This window comes from Castor canadensis, chromosome 2 (assembly GCF_047511655.1).
Source record: "Castor canadensis chromosome 2, mCasCan1.hap1v2, whole genome shotgun sequence".
Lineage (NCBI taxonomy): Eukaryota > Metazoa > Chordata > Mammalia > Rodentia > Castoridae > Castor > Castor canadensis.
In genome coordinates this window covers 129,786,697-129,806,265 of record NC_133387.1, presented here as the reverse complement: position 1 = coordinate 129,806,265, position 19,569 = coordinate 129,786,697, and the positions used below count along the sequence as shown (strand labels likewise).

At 45.2% G+C, this 19,569-nt stretch overlaps 1 protein-coding gene and 1 long non-coding RNA gene across 14 annotated transcripts in view; one reads left to right on the top strand and one right to left on the bottom strand.

Annotated features, from left to right (window-relative positions):
- Positions 1-4,014, bottom strand: part of Spred1 (sprouty related EVH1 domain containing 1) — a 73,116-nt gene extending 69,102 nt beyond the window's left edge. The window contains exon 1 of one of the 4 annotated variants that reach the window (XM_074065633.1): positions 3,500-4,014. Coding sequence is in view for 1 of the 4 variants with exons in the window: in XM_020183593.2 (XP_020039182.1) it covers positions 3,500-3,531 (32 nt within the window). In the remaining 3 variants the exon portion in view is untranslated. Of the gene's footprint in view, positions 1-1,606; positions 1,873-2,734; positions 2,866-3,499 lie in introns of those variants that run through there. The other 3 variants (XM_020183593.2, XM_074065632.1, XM_074065631.1) reach the window with 3 other exon arrangements.
- The window catches only part of LOC109699069 (uncharacterized), a 43,381-nt gene continuing 26,560 nt past the window's right edge, over positions 2,749-19,569 (top strand). For 2 of the 10 annotated variants that reach the window (XR_012445394.1, XR_012445392.1), the window contains exons 1-2: positions 13,187-13,460; positions 16,988-17,056. This is a non-coding gene — a long non-coding RNA (uncharacterized lncRNA). The other 8 variants (XR_012445400.1, XR_012445397.1, XR_012445399.1 and 5 more) reach the window with 8 other exon arrangements.

The following is a 19,569-nucleotide window of genomic DNA, read 5'->3' as shown; positions in this document are numbered from 1 at the left end:
AAACCCCAGTATCGCAAAAAAAAAAAAAAAAAATCCAGCAATTTCGGATGATGAAGTTTGAAATGGGAAAGGAGAGGAAGCGAAGCTGAAGCAGGTGGGCTCACATCTGGATCCACAGATGGACTGCTTCTAAGCAAATTTCCTGTCTTGTGTTCACTGCGTCTACCGTAACATACAGCACCTGAGCAAGCATTCCCTGACTTAATATTACAGCTTTCTAATGTTTCATTCATTTCTAGAATGCTTCCCAATTACACACATGCAATGCATGCACATGTATGAACATGTAAAGCACACACTCACACACAACCCCTCAGAATAACCCACCACAGGGTACATTTTCAATGATAACCATAAAAATTAACCCATTAACCAACTTCTAAATTTTAACGTAATCCCAATTTGCCATCACAAGCCCTAGTACAGACATGGAAGAGTTTCTGGCTAGCGTCAGCGTAAGTAAGCTGCTTAAATATTGCAGCTTTTTCACTTCTCCAAGAGCTTGGGCCAAACTGGCAAAGAACATGTAGTACTATATTCACTCAACAGCAAAGTACAAAAACCCTAATGTGTTATGTAATATGCCTTCAGATGTTCACAATTCTATTTAAAAAGCTAATTAAACATGTATAATAAATAAGTACAGTATGGAAACATTTGACTGGAATATTAATTTCTATAAACTATAATCTCTATAAAGTAAAAAATTACCTACAAAAGTCACGTGTAACCCATTCGTCCATGTGTGACACAAGCATTTTACTCTTCACAACATTTATTGGCTTCCTTTCAAAAAATACGGTTTTTAAGCACGAATTTGAAGTCTGATGTTTTACCCTATTCTACTCTGTTCTTCATTTGGTCTGTCAATGTTTAGACAAAGTCTTATACGAAATAGATCCTCTACTAATTCTTGCTTAAAAACACTCACAATCAACCCCTACAAGTAGTCTACTTTACACGAACTGTAAATTCAAACAGATTTCAAAATGAGACTTGCTAAAAAGGCCTTACTGTATTTTACGATGGCAAAGTAGAAAAAAAATTAACAAATTCCCAATAAACTGGTGGGTTTTTTTTTCATTTTTAAAAGGTTGAAAACAGAACTAATGAAATTTTAAGAACAGATTCCACTGTAATTGGCTTAAAAAAAGAAAAAATAAGGAAAAATGTCTAAGACTCAAAATCAGGATTATGGGGCAACTTTAAACTATGCTAAGGTCTTAAGACCTTGCGCTCTATAATCTCTTTTGCTGCCTCATAACGCATCTGATCATAAACACTAAATTTCCTTTTGTAAGCATTACTTCATGTATTAAAGATGAGCCATATAGATTACCAGACTGAAAGCTCCATTCCAAAGGCATTCGCTCTTCGTGGCTGAGCTAACGCACGGGCGGCGTAGGCGGCGTAGGCTCTCACAGGACTGACTGACTAGCAGATGGAACAGTTTTAAATCCTCCCTCCCCCGGTTTTATCCCTACGAAGAGGGAACGTCTCACCCTAAAATACCCGCTAAAACACACGATCCTCCAAAGGTTCTGCATTACAGAGCGCCTAGAGAATAATTATTAAAGCAGGAGATACTTGTGGACCAGAAACTTACAAGTCTGGATGAGTAAGGCAATTTTCAAGATGTCCCACACTAACCACATTTAGGGTTGGGGGGAGGGAGCAGCTCTTCCAGGAAGTAGTTTCAAAATAGCAATACGTTGGGCTCAAAGCCGCTGAAGACTTTCCCACGGCAGTGCAGGGCGGCGTGGTCCCCGACCTCACCACGCACACGCACCTCGCGCGTTCAGTTCATTCTCGCCCGGCACAGAAAGGCGTGCACGCACACCGTCCGCTCGGTTCCTTCCGCAGGAGGAGCAAGGGGCCGTGGGCACTCCTCGCGCTGGGGGGAAGCACACCCGCCCCCCGCCCCGCCCTCCCCCCTCCGGCCCGGTCCGACCCGGTACCGCCCGGCCCGCTCCCTCCACACCCGGGTCCAATCTGCCGAGCAGGAGCCGCGGCACCGCGCTGTGAATGGACAGCCAGGTATTTATGAATGGAGGCGACCACGTGATCCCAGCACCTCCCCGAACTGATATTTCCCACATAACTGTGTCAACACTGAGAACCGGGGTGGCTGTTTGTGTGCGCTCGGTTCTTACATTTAATCCAAAACTTCAAATTCTCCCTACTTCCTGGACTCAAAAATCTGCAAGCAGACAGACAAACAAGCTTGGGTTTTTTCCTCCTTGGGAAATCCTTTCAAGATGTCCAGATGATGGAGGTTTAATTATTTTTTTATGAATGAAGAGTGCACTATGCAAATGAGGGCGATTCACAAAAAGGGAGAACATGGCGGCGCTGCGCCGCCCGCTCCGCCCGCGCAGGGGACGGCGCTCTGCAGCCCGGGTCGGCGGTGCCCGGCAGGCCTCGGCTCCGCACTCCCAGCCTTCTCAAAAAGCTCGGCTGGAAGAATGCACCTTATTTAAAGCAATGCATCCTAAGGACGACTAGTGACTCACTTAACGCTTTGCAACCCTCCAAAGATAAACAAAGCTTTAACTTCATTAAAGAAAACGGATGCTAAGTCTGCACAGGATTAAACCCTTCTCAATAAGGCAACTGTAACCGCACCACGGTTCCTCCACGCGGCCGCTACGTGAAAGCAAAACATTTCAAGGGAAAATACCTCGTTTGGAAAGTCTCAGAACAGCCCAAATAAGCAAAAACTTAAAAACCTTACTGCTCTAGAAGTTGATGAAGTCACCAACAAGGTCAGCGATGTGAACTGTTCACGTCAAAAGTGTCTTCAGATGACCAAGGGTAAACACAGACACTGAAAAATCCCTAAGTCAGCGGGGTTGCAGAGGAAGGCACATCCAGCGTTCGCAAAGGTAAACAGAATGGCTCAACATCCCCCACGCTCCAGGTGTCCCTAATCCTATTAATTCTAAAACCGGTTCCCTAACCCCGGGTTTTAGATTGTTTTTTTTTTTTTTTAAACAAGAATCGCATAGGTCACAAGTTTAAAAGGAGGGGGAGGGGACGAAGGCTTAATCGGTATTTAAGAGTCACTGAGTCATCGAATTAAGATTCCAGGGCAGTTTGCTGCACGAGGGGGCTCCCGCACGTTCGCTTCCGAGGGAGGTGGCCACAAAGGAAGCAGATGGACACCAAGGTGTGTGGGTAGGTAAGCTCGAGTGCGGAAGGGCCAGCGGGGTCACCTCCACCCCCCTCCCACCCGTACACATGCCTCCACCTCAGCGCCCCCAATTGCATCCCACCCTGCAGTGCATGGCCTCCCCCGGCAGGAAGACTAACTGTGAGGATGAAGGGACACTGCCATCAAATAAAATGGCCCCAAAAACCAGGATGCACCGGACTGACTCCAGGGAGGCCAGCTTCCCGATCCCGAGTCGGCCGAGGGTAGCCCGGGGGAGTGCGGGGCCAGGCCCGGGGAGGGGGTCGGCGGTGGGGAAGGGACCCCGGGAGGCGCTGGCTGGCTTACTCGTTGTCAGAAGTCGCCGTCTCCTCGCTCATCTTTCCCTCACCGCGATCCGATCTGGAGATGGAGGAGCAACAGCAGGCGCAGCACCGAGGGGCAGCAGGCGGCCGGGGGGGCGCAGGGACAGTGGCTCAGCGGGCTCACCATGGTGGACGCCTCATCCGGAGCGGGGTCCCCAGAGCTGGGAACCCCGGCCACCCCCGCAGGGGGGCGGCGGCAGCAGCCTCGGCCGTGGCGACCCCAGCCTCTCCCTCCACCACCCCCACAGCGCTCAGCAACCGGCCACGGGCTCCGGGCGGCAATGGAAGCCGGAGTGGGGTTGGGAGGCGGGGGAAGAAGGTGCTGCAGAGGCGGCTGCTGGGGTGGAGCACGGGGGTCCGGGCGGGGAGCGCGGGAGCAGAGACGGCGGCGCTTCCCTTAGGGATGCGGCCGGGAGGAAACGGGGCTGCTCGGCGGGGGGGTGCCGAGCCCCGGCTGCGGGCGGCGGCGGCGTGGTCCCGCCGGAGCCCAGCCCACCATCTCCCGCCCGGCCGCCGGCTGCCGCTCCGCCCGCGGCGCGCCCGGCTCGGCCCTCAGGCGCGGGCCGCACTGGCGAGGGCCCCGCGGCGGCGGATTCCTCCAGACAAGAGGGGGCGCGGAGAGGAGGAGGGAGAGCGCAGAGGGCTCCCCGAAGGGCCGGCGAGCGAGACTCGGGTCCCGAGGAGATGAGGGGAGCGGCCGCAGGGCCCCCCGCCAGCCGTGCCCAGCTGCAGCTCCGCGGGCCACCGCCTCACGCCCGCCAGAGGGGAGCCGCGAGGGGGGCGGCGGAAGCGCTCACGCCGCCCGCTCCTTCCGCCGGCGCTGCCCGAGCCGGGGGCGCCGCGGGAGCGGGACGCGAAGTAGTCCCTCGCGACTTCTCCCGGACGCCGGCCTTCCCCGGGGGCGAGCGAGCGCGCGGGACGCTGCCAAGCGAGTACCCGGGAGGTGGGGGACGCGGGGCCGGGGGAGGGGGGAACTAAACGCGGCGGCCCCCGGACGAATCACTGCGAGTGGAAGTCGTGTGCAGCATAGCAAGTTTCAGGAAAGTAGTTCCCTCCTCCCAGCGTTTCCCAAATCGTCGAGCGTCTGAGCTGCGCGGGGAGGGGGTGGGGGAGAGGAGGGAGGCGGAGGGATACGCGCCGCGCTCGCTCGCGTGCGTGCGCGCGCTCCAAACTCTTGGCACGCTGCGAGAGGGGGCGGGGGTGGGAGCGAAGCCGAGCCGCGCCGCGCCGCGCTGCGCTGCACTGCAAGAGGAGCTGCTCCCGAGCTTGCATTGTTGAGGCGCCTTGTTGCTCCCGGTTACTGGGCTCGGAATATCCGGGTTTCTCGAGCCGACAGGTTATAACGGCAGTGGGCTCACGGAGCAAATGTGGAGGCTACACTGTCTTCTGCCGTGTGTGTGTGTGTTTTCCTTGCAAAGAATGGAATTGGCCCGAGTTCATCTTTAGTTAGTGGGGGTTATAGTCAAGGGCTGCAAAGAGAGCTCCTCCTGCCGTCCCTCTGGTTGCATTGCTGTCGTCCCCTGGCTGCATGCACAAGGGGAAGTGTGTATGGGGGTGCGGGGGAGGGGGGGAGGGAGAGAAACAGAGAATAGGACCGAGAGAGGCCTGATTTTTTTTACTGCGCCAGGCGTATGCTGTGCAAGGCATTCATCTCGGAAAGCTGGAGTGCTTGTTAATGGAGAACGACTTCCATTGAGCGCAGGGTAGGCGTGTTACATGAATCTGGCGCATCCAGAAGCACAGGAAATAACTCCCGCTGCGAGTGAGGTTGCATAACTATAGCGCAGGAGATGGCTGTGTGGCACGAACAATTACTGGATAGGCAGCTGTCACGTTTGCCTTATTAGAGGACAATGTATGCATTGATCTCAAAAGTTTTTTGCACACACACCTTCTAGGACAGCGGGCTGGAGCCTAGGAGCTGTCTGACCAGAGGACTGGGAGCTCCTGGCTCGACATTCTGTTATCTCTTCCCCGTCTAGAAAGCCAGCCTGTCTGTACATGATGGCCTGGGGGACTGAAGCCCAACAGCTTGCAAGTAAGGTCCCTGACACATCTCCCCAGGCATCCCTCCAGGTGTGTGTGCGATGCTTTCACTTCATTCTCAGGTGTGTGTGACCTGATCTGAAATGAAGGTTGCTGCTCCAACCACCTTGAGAAGCAGACCAAGTCCTGAGCAAGAAGAAAGAGAGAGAAACTCCAAACAAGCCAATACTCCTCTTCCACCATGGGTTTTCAGGAAGCTTCAGGTTTACTGTTGTCTGGATTAGCGTTAATGGTGTGTGTACAGAGTTCTTTAAAAATGTTTGAATGAGAGAGCTAAGCAAGTCAGAGTGGTCTAAAAACCATCTTGTGAATTTCTGAGGTTTCTTTATGGAACTGTTACCTGCCATATAAGCAGAATTGTTTAGACTTAGAACAAGGAAGGGACAATGTCAGAGATGGGGAGAAGTGAGGCAGGTCTGGAATTAGTCAGGTGGGATCTCTAACCCTGCCTTTTTGAACTTGATCTTGTGAAGAACCTGTAACCGGGAGTGTTGATACAGGCAGGCCTCTTCTTCCAGAACTACTAGCTACCTTGGCCATTCAGGTTTGACTCAAGTGCAGTCACTTGTAGCCTGTGTTCATAGATAAGTCATTTAAACACCACATGAGTCGAAGGGGGGATATTGTACCTAATTCATGGAGCCATTGTACTGATTAATGAGATAATATTATACAGAAAGCACTTAGATCAGACTAGCAGTTCATATAGTAAGTCATCTTAGAATGATGTTGTAAACAGATAATAAGCTCCTAGCAGAGTGGTAGCATTTGAAGCTTAAATGTAAAGAAAGTATTCAGTATTGTTGTTCAGTCATTGAACAGGTAACCATTTCTGTGTAGCCCCGGTAGACACATGGCCTGGTCCTTCGAAAGTCATCAATAACGATAACTGTCACAGTTATGATTAGGTGCAAACAAAGGTAGTGATTTGCAAAAGCACTTTTTTTGCACTTGAGAAGATGTGCGGCTGTTTGAGGTTCGTGGGAGGCAGAGAAATCATCATTGCCAGCTTTGGGCGAAGGTAGGAAAATCTTTGTTGCCATGCACTGGCCACCTTCACACACATGGCTTACCACCAGCCAGGTGAGGGCTCTGTGGAGTATTAGAAACCCATGACCAAGACATAGTGATCAAACCATCATGCCCTTTGGGGTCTTCATGTGCCCATTTCAGCAGTGCATTTGTAGTTCTCATCTCTTTCCCAGTCATTGATGACCTTACTAACTTTTTTAAAATTGCCCTGCTCTGGGTAGAGCTCTGAGTCTTTGAAACAGAGAGAAATGACTCTACCACATGACACAGACCCCAGAAGTCTTCTAGCCTGGCTTTAAATCAGTAGCTGCCCTAAACCCAGGGGCCTGAAAGATCTATCCAGGTTTCTTGACTTTCTGTGGTTACAAGAGACTTGGCAACTAGAGGCAAAGTGTGAGACCTCATTTGAATCCTGAATTGAACAAATATTTTAAAATTAAAGACAACTGGCTAATTTTGAACTCTCACTGGAGGTTTGATGAGAATAAAGGACTCAGTAAATTACTGTTTTTCAAAAATCCTTATCTTTCAAAGATGCATACTGGATTATTACAGATAAAATGATATATCTTAGATTTGATTCAAGATAATCTGGTGTAATGATGTGGAGAGAGAAGCAGGGGGTTTGGGATATCCCTGAAACAAGATTGGCTGTAGATTACTATTTTATAGACTTGAAATTTTCCATAAATAGTGCTTTTTTTATATATACATTGAATATTTTTTTATGCACTTTATTTTCCTTTCCTTTTTTTTCTTGCAGTGCTGGGGATTGAACTTGGGTATGCTAGGCAAGTGCTCTACCTAAGAACTGCATCCCCAGCCCTCAGTACCTTTTTTTTTTTTTTTATGTAGATTCGTAGGCACAAAGATCTTAAGCAGTAGGGCTACAGCAGGACCAGCAAATCTGCTTTTTTGAAAAGTGTGCTGGGAGGACGGGGCCCCAGCCCTGAACACACACACACACACACACACCTTGACGTGTGGCTCGAGTGCTAGAGCACCTGCTTTGCAAATGCAAAGCCCTGAGTTCAAACCCCAGTCCCACCAAAAAAAAAAAAAAAAGTCCCAGGTATGTGGCTCTCAAGTCCTTCCCAGTCTTCTCCACCTTTTCTTGTGACCACCCATCTCCCTACACATCCCTAACTAAAACCTCTGCTCCATTCACATACAAAACAGGACTTTCTGGGGTAGATACTGCCTTAGGTAGACAGTGGCCCAAGCCTGAGGAATAAATAGCTCTGCTGGGAAGGGTGGATCCAACCAGGCTCCATAGCTATGTGAGATGCTAAACACTGACCACAATTTCACACACAAGTTGGACTCCACTCAGACTCAAGAAGGAGTCTCTGGCCATGCCAGTGTTCAGCAAGGAAAGGGACACTGAACTTGGGTGTTTCTTCAGGTGGGGCTGTGGGAGGAGGCTGGTCACTAAAGCTGTACTGTTGTCATCAGCTTTGTGATCTGGACACAGCCACTTATGTGTTAGAGGTGATCCGTTATCCATAGTAGTCAAGGGCCAAGAGAAGCAACAGCACAGGTGCCAAGTGATTGCCAAGACAGAACTACAAAGACAGGAAGGCGCTAGTGGAGGCTGTGCTCCAGGTCGGTGTTGGTCCAGGGTTCACAGGGCTGGCAAAGCTGTGGTGTCCTCACCAAGGCACTGACATAGGGCATGTCCCACTGTAATCCAAGGCGCCCTCTCTTTCCAGACTGCTTACTCCATAGTAATCATCATTCTCTGAATTGAGATTTTCTCTTCTCGGCTTCTTTTATTTTTGCCTTTACTGTTTATACTTGGATTGGTAATTTTTATTTTGCTGATTAATTTTTTATGAGTTTATGTTTGTCTCCCTACTTAAAATTCAAAGATTTGAAGACAGAGGCCCCATTTCATATTTCTAGTGTTCTCTTCTCGCACTGATTTTGAATACGAGAGCTTCTCGGGTAAAATGGTTTGCTGAACCCTGGTCTAGGCCTCCAAATGCAGCCGTTTGCTGACCGTGGTGGCAATCAGGTGGACCCTCTTGTGACTTCAACACTACTGCAGTTCAGCACCTCACACGTAGGGCCTTGCACCGTTATCTCTGGCAGATAGTGTACACTTACAAAGCCAAAGAGGAGCCAGCATTTGTGGTTCTAATAGTACATAAAATGCAAGTGGACGCTTCCATTTCTAAAATTATCCTTAGCATTGCTCCTCGGCAGATGGGATTAAATTTGTGTATTTTAAAACTGTAGTTATCCAAGAACTGTTTTCGTGCTGTACTGTACTTTGATGAATTTTTTTTCCTTTTCTGTTTTTTTTTTAGTGTAACCAGTTTCTCAGCTAATGAGCCCTGCCTCTCAGTGGGATTAGTAAATGGTAACCATGTTTCTAAACAGTTTCCTTGCCTCTGGCATGAGTCTGTTTTCTCCAGCATGAGAGTTTCCATGTTCTTCCAAACTAATACAAAGTATAAAGGATAAGTATGCAATTTTCTTTTTCTCCCCAGGGACTGCAATTGTTGGTCTGGTAGTATCCGGTGAGTGTGAAATCCGTTTACTTTAATGCTAGAACTGCCTTTTACAGGAAGTTTCCACAAGATTACCAAGGAGTACAAGGGAAACCGGCAGCCTGTGATTTCCTTTACGTTCTGTATAATTTCAGATGAGAGGACGCTTAGCAGACCCCATGATACTAAATAAAGCGCCGCGTTCCTTCCCATCGTTCTCCCACGTGGCTTTGGCGTGTTCGTTCTTTAAATGTTTTGTCCCATTACAACAGATAGGAAGGATTGAGATGTGCCTCACAGGAGATTTCTGAGGCTGGGTGCATGCAGTAAAACTTTAGTACAACAAAAGATTCTAGGCAGTTCTTGGGTTTTGCTTTATGACGTTGACTTCCCTTTCAGTGAGTAATGATTAACTGTATAGGGCTTTAATGCACTCACAAGTTTACCTTCCTTCCTAACACCCTTGCCTGGTAGGTATTATTATCAGCTCTAATTTACAGACAGACTTGGGAACTGAAGATCAGAGAGGTGAGTTTACTTGCCAGGGATGACACAGTAGTGAAGGTGTGGCTAGAGGTGGAACCCAGATTGTCTCCTTCCAAAGCGTGTGTGTGTGTGTGTGTGTGTGTGTGTGTGTGTGTGTGTGTTTCAATATTTTATATACTATTTCAAACATAGGATCCAATGTGAGATAGCTATCAAAGTAAAAGTAAATCATTATTTACTTTGGATAATGATTTGACAGGAGAACCCTACTTGATTAAATTCCTTGGTTGTTTTCAGCTGCCATCTATGAGCTCAAGAACTTAAGTTTCCTTGCACCATCAGTTCTCACCGTGGGGTATGGTGACCTCTGGGGTCTCTTTTGCAAGTTAGTAGCTTCTTCTGGAGCCTTGATGGCAAGACTACTTGACTCAGAGGTCAAATGACATCTGTTGTCCTTGGCAATGTTAGCAGTCATTGATGACAATGGTGACCAGTGACCACGTGTCACTATTGCTCAGGTGCACTGGCCGTGTTTCAAGAGCTCAATAGCCACAAGTGGTTAGTGACTACCACAATAGGACAGTCAGTTATAAAACATTTCCATTATCGCAGGAAGTTCTCTTGAACACTTTGATATGTGGATAGGTTGCTATGAATAATACAGGTAGTTATCTTGTTATTAATGTAGATGTGTAACAATGACTGTGCTCTTAACTGTGTTATTATGGGCTTGACCTGGGGCACTGGAGTCCCTCTTTTGGTCCCAGATAATCTACTCATTTCCATCCACTAAAGTAAGAGAGGATAATTTCATAATTAAAGTCTCTGATAAACCCATGGGAGATACCTATGTTGGGAAGCACAAATTCATTATTATTTTTTTTAATTTTATTATTCATATGTGCATATAAGGCTTGGGTCATTTCTCCCCTTGCCCCCACCCCCTCCCTTACCACCCACTCGGCCCCCTCCCTCTCCCCCCCATTATTTATTTTATAAATAAACAAAAATGCTTCAAGTGCTCTTCTTTAATGCTATAAACTATTGCTACCTAGAATTGTAAAACCTCTTGGGCTGGGGTGTGGCTCAGTGGTAGAGCCCTGAGTTCAAATCCCAGTACTGCAGAAAAAAAGAGAAGAAGGAAAGAAGGGTAGGAGGGAGGGAAATAAATGTAGGCTGTTGGCCTCCACCTCAGCCTTACTGAATCTGCATTTTAACGATGTCTTTGGTGGTCCACCTGCACATTACAGTGTTGGAAGCCCTGATACAAGTAATCTTTTCTTCTGTGACAGTGTCTGCTCTTAGTTGACATTATCTCCAAGCTCATCCAGCCTCCAAGTGACCAAAAGCAAAGCATTCAATCCCAGGCCTTTTTCTCTTCTCAACCACTCAGCACCTGGTCTATGCCCATCTCAGGATCAAGCTCTACACTTACTCTTCGTTCCCTGCCATCCTGGGACTCTGTCAGGGGCTGTGCTCTCTCTCCCTTTTTCTCTTTTCTCTCAAATCTTCCTACTTCACTGAAACACATTCCTTCTTTTTCCCAGCTCCCTCTTTCTGGCTTCTCTGAAGGTTTCCTCCTCTTCAACTCTGCAATAACACCCTTGAATGGGACTTTGTCACAACTTTGTAGGCACAGTGAAGCCTGATACTTCTACACAGCTCACCAGAGGTTCCTAGAGTTCTGCGTTCTGTTGTAACTTCCAGGTGTTCTACTGTAATTTCAGCAAGCAGAGCCAAAACTTCAGACCCACATTTAATGTGTAACGTGGTTATTTACGTTCAGCACCCTTAAGCTGTGGTTGTGGGTTGTGTGTATACTTTAATAGTTATAATTAAAAGCCAGAATAAAGTGGTAGAGGTAAGAGGAGAGCTACAGAGAATGTATCAGTGTTTGATTATTTTATTATTTCTTTTTAGTGACATCTTATATATTTTCCTTTTGGTTTTCCATTTCTCTGTAGCTTTGTTGTTAAGTCTTTATACACCAGAAAAAAAGACTGTTGCAATTGTCTGCACAAGAGGGGGGAAAAGAAAGGCCTTGCATCAGTGGCTCATGTCTATAATCCTAGCTACTCACTCAAGAAGCAGAGATCAGGATTACTGTTCAAAGCCAGCCTAGGCAAATATTCAGGAGACCCATCATAAGAAAAGGAGTGGAGATGAGGGACTGGCAGAGTAACTCAAATGGTAAAAGGGCATACCTAAAAAGCATGAGGCCCCGAGTTCAAACCCCCATGCCACCAAAAAGAAAAAACAAATGAGAGTACTGTAGTGTGAGGCCAGAAAGAAGAGTAGCACTGCAGAGGTGGCAGAATCCACAGACTGGACACACAGAAGAAGCCTGTAATCTAGCTGGGAACACACAGGAACCAAAGGGAACCATTTAGATGATACAAGACACACTGGGATTAAATGCCTAGTGAGTGAGTACTGAAATTAACTTTTCTTCTAATGACACCCCCAAATCTGTCCGTTTAGGAATCCTGTTATAGTACGCTAACATACTTTTGTATCATAAAGTACACATCAAAATGAAAAAAATGCAGGCTTACAAATTATTACATGCTGCAAACTTCATTCAGTTCTGATGGTGTCATTCTCCCTAAGACTGGAAATCTACCTTCAGCTCCAAGTCTTTTTTTTTTTTTTTTTTATTGCTTTGTACTGGGGTTTGAACACAGGACTTCACACTGGCTAGCCAGCACTCTACCTTTTAAGCCACACTTCCAGCCCTTTTTGCTCTAACTATTTTGGAAAAAAAGCTCTCACTTTTCCTCTCCCTGCTCCCAGGTTTCCCTGAACCACAATCCTTCTATTTTAGGCTTCCTGCCGTCACTGGGATGACAGACACCCCCCCCCCCCCACACACACACACACACATCCAGCTCTTTTTCATTGAGATGGAGTATCCTCAACCTTTTTCCCAGGCTGGCCTGGAACCTTGAATTTCCTGACCTCAGCCTCCCAAGTAGGGGGTACGGGTGCCCAGCTAGCACTAAGTCTCTTTATCAAGGTCCTAAAACACTTCACACACTTATTGCCTCCTGGGTTTTAGCCAATCTTTGTTTATTTCAAGTTTCCTTCCTTTGTTGAATGTCCCAGACGTCCTTCTGGGTCCCTTTCCAAGTCGTGCCAGGTCCTATGAACAGTCTCTTTCCCTGCCTTATTGAACATGCCTATTTATTTATTTATATATGTGTGTGTGTGTGTGTGTGTGTTTTCCATAAATCTTTTTTTCATAAAGCTTTTTAGAATTGATTTAGAAAAAATAAAATTAATTTCTGCAATCCTACATTGTTTGGTACATTCTATATCTTAGAAATGTAACTTTCCTTTCTTTGTTTTTTTTGTTTTATTTTGTTTGGTGATAGCCTTATTGCTGGTCAGTGCCTCACATCTGTAATTTTAGCTACTTGAGAGACTGATATCAAGAAGCTATCTATAGAGGCCAGCCAGGGCAAATAGTTTGTGAGAACCCCAGTCTCCAAAACAACAAGAACAAAATGGGCTGGAGGAGTGGCTCAAGAGGTAGAGCACCTGCTTTCCAAGTGCAAAGCCCTGAGTTCAAAGCCTAGACCCACCAAAAAGTAAAGGATTAACAGTAAGTTACCATAGCATTACTATGAAACATAACTAAGAACAAGGAAGTGCCAAGCGACCCTGGACACTGACTTTACCCATGTGATTCAGGAGAATGAATAGAAAAAGATGCTGATGGGTGTTTATTTGTCTAACTTCAACTTCCTTAGCTCAATGGAATAGCAGCTAAGAGCGAGCCCACAAAGATTTGGTTGTCTTTCCTTGTCCACAGCAACAACGCCAGAAGCTGAGGGTAGGATGAGGTGCCTACAGCCTTCAGCATGTTCTCCCCAGGAGATAAAGGTAGGGTATGGAGAAGCTATGTTTGAGTCTGTAAGAGGCACTTAAACTGCTTTTTCTGAAAAGCATTGACTCCTTCCTTGGGCTACACATTAACTAAAAACTGGGGCAGTATTGGGCATTTCTCCATCATTTTCTGTCTGTGCTCCAACTCATTCTCTCTGCAGTCACTTTGCAATCACCTTGGATTCTAGAAGAGACAGACTGACAACATCTTCATGACCAGGGACAGAAGTTACCCCCAATAGTGGAGCTTCCTCACCTGCCAGGTGACGATGACTGGATTACAACAACCCCACACACACCCCTTTCACCTCTGCCATAGCCAGGACAGAAATAATGACCAACCAGACCACACCTGTGACTGGGACTGTTTATGTATCCCTCTGTCCCCCTGCCCCCAGTTCTTTGTCTATTTAAAGCTAAAGCTCAAGTCTGTACCCCAAAGATGGCTGAAATGAGCTGAGTGCTTACTGGGCCTCTTCCCAAGGCATGTCCTGAGCTGTGTAATAAATCTCTTTCCTCTGCCCTTCACCATGCCTCTTTATTTAGCATAGAGGGCTGAGTGACCAAACCTGATGTGGAAGCCCAGGAGTCTGGGCCTGGGGTCCAAAACTCCAGTTTTAGTACCACACAGTGACCCAGTGCAGGTTGATATGACTGCTTGTTTTCAGTTCTATTTTCCAATTCTTCCCCAATCTTAGCACCTAAATACCATGAGAAAAGAACCTTTTACCTAATGCCCCTGGATTTGCTCCAGCTCCAAAAGGGACCCTGGCTGCCTTTGTCTTAATTCTAAATGCTGTACCATGGCCACCTGTCTCACCTCTCATTCACTCATTTAGTGTGGTTTTCACTGGGCCTCAGTTTCTCCTTCCTAAATGCTTGTAAAAGTTCTACACTAGATACATCTTTTTGTGTCTTTATTTTAAAAAAATGTTTTTTGGGTTCCTAGTGTATGTTCTTTGTGTGTGTGTGATACTGGAGTTTAAACTCAAGGCCTCGCACTTGAGCCACACCCCCAACCCATGCTGCTTTAGTTTACTTTTCAGACAGGGTCTCCAGCTCTTCCCCGGCCTCAGACCTGGGACCATGATCTACCCCTGGTATTCTGAATGTCGAGTGAAGAAACTAGGATGCGTACCTTCTCAGTATCTTTCATCTTCCAAAGATACCTAGCGTTGACCCCTCAACAATGTTAAAAGATAGAAATTGCCTGTTGCCTTCCAAAAATTTGAAGGCGGCGTATTGTATAATTCAAAGCAATAATTCTAAAAGGCACAAAGTATTATCAAGATGTATAGATCCCAGTCAGATACCTCAGATCAGATATACTCAGGTTGAAAGTTTACACATCACCCCAGTAATCCTCAAGAGCAAAGAAAGATATACTAAGCTGCCTTTTCTGTTTACCTTAATAGTTAAACCAAGTGTTTGTTGTAAAAACTTGGAACTCTGTTAAAAAGTAGTTCAGAGTTAAAGTGAGGACTCCAATCCCACTGGCCTCAAAGATGGCCGCTATTCATAGTTAAAAACATAGAATACGTAATTTTGGAGCCTGTAATCCTAGCTACTCAGTAGGCAGAGGTCAGGAGGATCATCGTTCAAAGCCAGCCCAGGGCAAATAGTTCATTAGACCCTATCTTTAAAAAAAAAAAATCACAAAAAATGACTGGTGAAGTGGTTCAAGGTGCAGGCCCTGAGTTCAATCCCCAGTAGTACCCCCCCCAAAAAAATATATGATTTCAAATCCTTTCCTATATATTTGCATATATGCAAAGTATAAATTTTTGCATGTTCTGCTTTTTAGCAACCCCCGTGTGCTTTTTCTACTAGCATTCATCCTTTTATACCATTCCATGGCACTTTGTAGTGTGAGTGTATAATCTGCTTGTTTTGTTTCCATCTATAAATGGACATCAACCCTTGATTGTTCCTGGGTTTTGCTTTTTTTCTGTTAGAAATGATTCAGTGAGCATCCTGGTACACTTACCTTTGGGCTTAAAGGCAAAGATTTCGCTCAGACAGATTTGTGTAAGTGGTTTGGCTAGGTTCAAGACAATAACTGTTTGAAATAATGAAAGAATGCCAAATGGTCCTCTCAAAACATTGTGCTTTTTTTCTCACCAGTAGAACAGAGAGTACCTTTTTCTTTGTATCCTCACATAAAAAGGATATTAATAATCTTTTAATTTTCATTAATTGCCCAAATGGTATCTTACTGCTGTTGTATTTTGTACTTCCCTGATTACTAGCTTTAAGATCATTTGTGTTTCTTCAGTGAATTCCCTAATTTACCTCGTTCTCTTTTTCTCTTTGCCTTGGTTTCCTTCACTTTCCTCTTAGATATCATTGTGAAATAACTGTAATGAAAAGATTGATTTTTATTTTATTAGTATTATCATTATCATTTGTAGTCATAGAGATCAAATACAGGACCTTCTGCAAACTAAACAAGTGCTCTACCACTGAGCTCTATACTCAGACTTTATGGAAATCCTCACTTATTAAACACTATTATTAGTACGTTACTGTCTTTTTAAAGAAAAATGATAGATGAATAAAAGTATTGCTTAGAAAGGGTTTTCTTTCAAAGTTTTCTTTCCTGCATTTAATAGTCTGTTCTTATTTGTGTAATTTTCAAATATTCCCTTTTCTCCAATCACACAGAAATATCGTATGCATTTGTACATGTATACAGTGTAACTCTGCTTGCATTGCGCTAGCAGTAACAAGGCATACTTCAGGGAGAAACTGAATGGAAATGTAAAAGGTACACTTGTCTCTAGCCTTTAGCTTTCCCCCCAGCACAAGGGGTTAAACCAGTTGTACTCCTGGAAGTGTCACAAAACAGATACCTAGCCAGTGATACAGAATAACTCTCTCTCTCAATACAAACAAGCGAATGTCACTGGACTCTTAAAGCATGGTGCATGTTCTCTGGCTGAGAACCTGATCGTGAAGATAATCCTAGTAGCTCATGTTTATTGGGTACTTGCTGCATGCCCAGCTCTGATCCTCTTGCTTTATATATGTTCTTGTCAATCTCACCACCAAGAGGTACGTCCCCATTTCAGTGGCAACGAGATGAAAGCAGATGGAGGCTAAGTAACGTACTTGAGTATGTTCACAGCAAGAAAGTGGCAGAGCTCTGATTCAAAGTCAAGCCATCTGGTTCCAGAGCCCCACTCATAGCCTCAATGCTGGGTTTCCATGACTGGTGCATGACTGAAATAATAACAGGGGGAAAGGAATTTTCATAAGAAGGACATAGAAAAAAAAGTGGGGGATAAGAAAGAAAGAGGAAAGATAACTAAAGAAAAAGAAAAGGAGGGACAGGAACAAAGGAAATGGTGAAAATTATCCTCCTACTCTTCTCATTCCACCCGATGGCCAACTGACAGAGTGTGCTCGCATCACACAGATGACATGCACTAGTGTTTGCATTTGGTTTCCTCATACAGACACACTTCTTCCAGCCTACGACATCATCCTGGCATCTCTCCTGACTGTCCTTTTACAATTCACAGAGACCGTGAAGGATGTGAGCTCTTTCAAAGAAGGATGAGATCAAGTCATCATCTGATTTGTGCTTTCAGGTATGATACAAAGAGTCACAACAGATTTATGAAGTGTGCCCTTGGAAAAATTCTAGAAGAATTGTAGAAGTCAAATTTGGGTTTCAGGTTCCCTAGTGCATTAGGCTCACTTCTACACTAAAAATCATTCCACTAAAGTGGAATGGGGTTAGTTTTGCCACCCCTAAGGGACATTTGGTGACCTACTTGTCACAGCTGGGATGGGAAGGGAATGCCACTGGCATCCGGTAGAGTCCAAGGATACTAAAAGACAGCCTCCACAGCCACAGATTATCTTGGCTCAAAATGTCAGCAGCCCCAAGACTGAGAATCCCTTTTCCGTGAGGCCATGGTACCCAGGCTCAAGTTAGAACTCCTCTCTAGTGGCATAGGAATTTGTCCCCTAACAAAGATACAAGGATACAGCACTTTTCTTTCTGCTTTGCCTTCCAATTCCTTCCCTGTCTGTCCTAAAGCCAGGCCATTCATTAAAAAAAAAAAAAAAAACATGTAAAATAGAAGCATAAAAACCCAAGCCAATGTTTCTGGGTGCAGTTTCTTGGCAGAGTTTTCTACCTCCAGTCATGGATATTTTGCATAAGGATTTTGTGAATGATATTATTTGGATATCTCTTTATAAAGCTATGGGTTAAGATGAAACCACACAGATGCTGTTGGGACAATCTTAGAAGAAAGGAAAATCTTTATTCTTCTGAATCTGCCTAAGGGATAATTATTACCCCAAATTAGACTGTGGAATACTGCTTAAGAAAACTTCCTCTACAGAGCTGATTGGTGCCTCTTTTTATTAGCATTGATTATTTGTACAGAGGGATTTCATTGTAGCATTTACATATGTGCTTACAATGTATCTAATTAGATTCACCACTTCCATGTCTCTTTCCTCCCCCTACCTCCTGACTGTTACCTCTTAAATGTGTATATTAATAATACCAGCTGGTATATTTATAGAGATTCTAAGAAAATCAAAGTGGTTAATGATATCTGAAATTTACATACTGTTTAAAATTTCATGTACCACCTACTGTTCGGTCCTAGATGTATTATCATAAGTTTCATATACCCATTTAGTAACTGTGGAAACTAGAGGCTCAAAGGGGTGAGTGATGTGCCAAAGCTGACATAGCTGGGAAGCAGCACACCGGGATTTGAATTCCTGTTCTCTGACTAAATCCGGCCTTATTAGCACAGTCTGACTCCGCCCATCTCATTACCCTCTTTTCCAGGATCATTCAAAGGGTTGAATATATTCCTATTGGTAATTTTAAAATATACCCCTAAATAAATCATGGTGCAAATGTATTATTATAGTAAAGCATTTTCATCATAAAACACTCAGGAGGCAGAGAACGTGAGGAAGGCAGCCCTGGGCAAATAGTTTGTGAGACCCTATTAGAAAAAAAGAAAAAAAATCACAAATCAGGGCTGGTGGAGTGGCTCAAACAGTAAGAGCACCCACCAAGCAAGTGTGAGGCCCTGAGTTCAAACCTCAGTGCTGCCAAAAAAAAAAAAAAAGAATGCAATAAAGAGCATATTGTGAAAATAAAAGTTTGAATATTTCTTCCTGTATCTCAAAGGACCATCGTCCTATGTCCCTCCTGGAATTCATCTACCCACTTCGGAGACAACTGGCATCACAGAGCTGTTTCTTTGCTGTGTCTGTCAAGCTAGGAGCCCTGGCCTCCTCAGAGGCCCCATCAGAAGTGGCTTCTTGTCTGATGAGCAGTAGATACCAATCTTGGCTAAACACAAACAACACAGTGACACAATATGGTCTCCTCCATTAGGACGTGGTGGCAGGGAGGAACTTTGCAACTCCCTCATCCATCAGAAAAAAAAAAAAATACAGACCGGCAGCAGCTAATCGAAGGCTGCCCAGTGTCTACTTCTCCCAGACTCCCAAGGAAACATTTCTAATTCCTCCACAGTGCTGCTTCCACGGGAGCTATTTAGAAAGACTCACACTAACTCACCCGCTGAAAATGCACCGTTTCTCTACTACAGAGAGGACAGATATTGGGGCCATGAGTTATAAGCATGAAGGCAGATGATAAATACACCATTGAGTTACTAATTTGCCATCTGTGTTTCTAAAGCTTCTATTATTTTCTCCCTTTTCACTTCTTCTCAACACCATTACTTGGGCCCACTGCACAGACGGTATTCTCTGTCTCAGGCCTGGGACAAAGATGTGGTGAGGGAAGTATTCACTTAAAGCTCAAAATTTAACAAACACTCAGTGATCAAGGTAAATGTGTTTAATACAATTTTTAAAAAGTAGCCAGTTCTCCATAAAATCCAGCCTCATTTCCAAATTTTACCTTGCATGATAGCTAGTGGTTTCACGAGACTTGTTCACAGGTAACCAGCCTGTGTTTTACTAGCTGTCTTAGGTCCTATGTTATCTAGTGGTGTTTACTAAATCAATCAGATTCTTTGAAAACAAGGGGCTTTGTCTCTGCTAGCATTATAATGAGTTACTGCTGTCATATAGAAAAGATCTATTCAGGGAG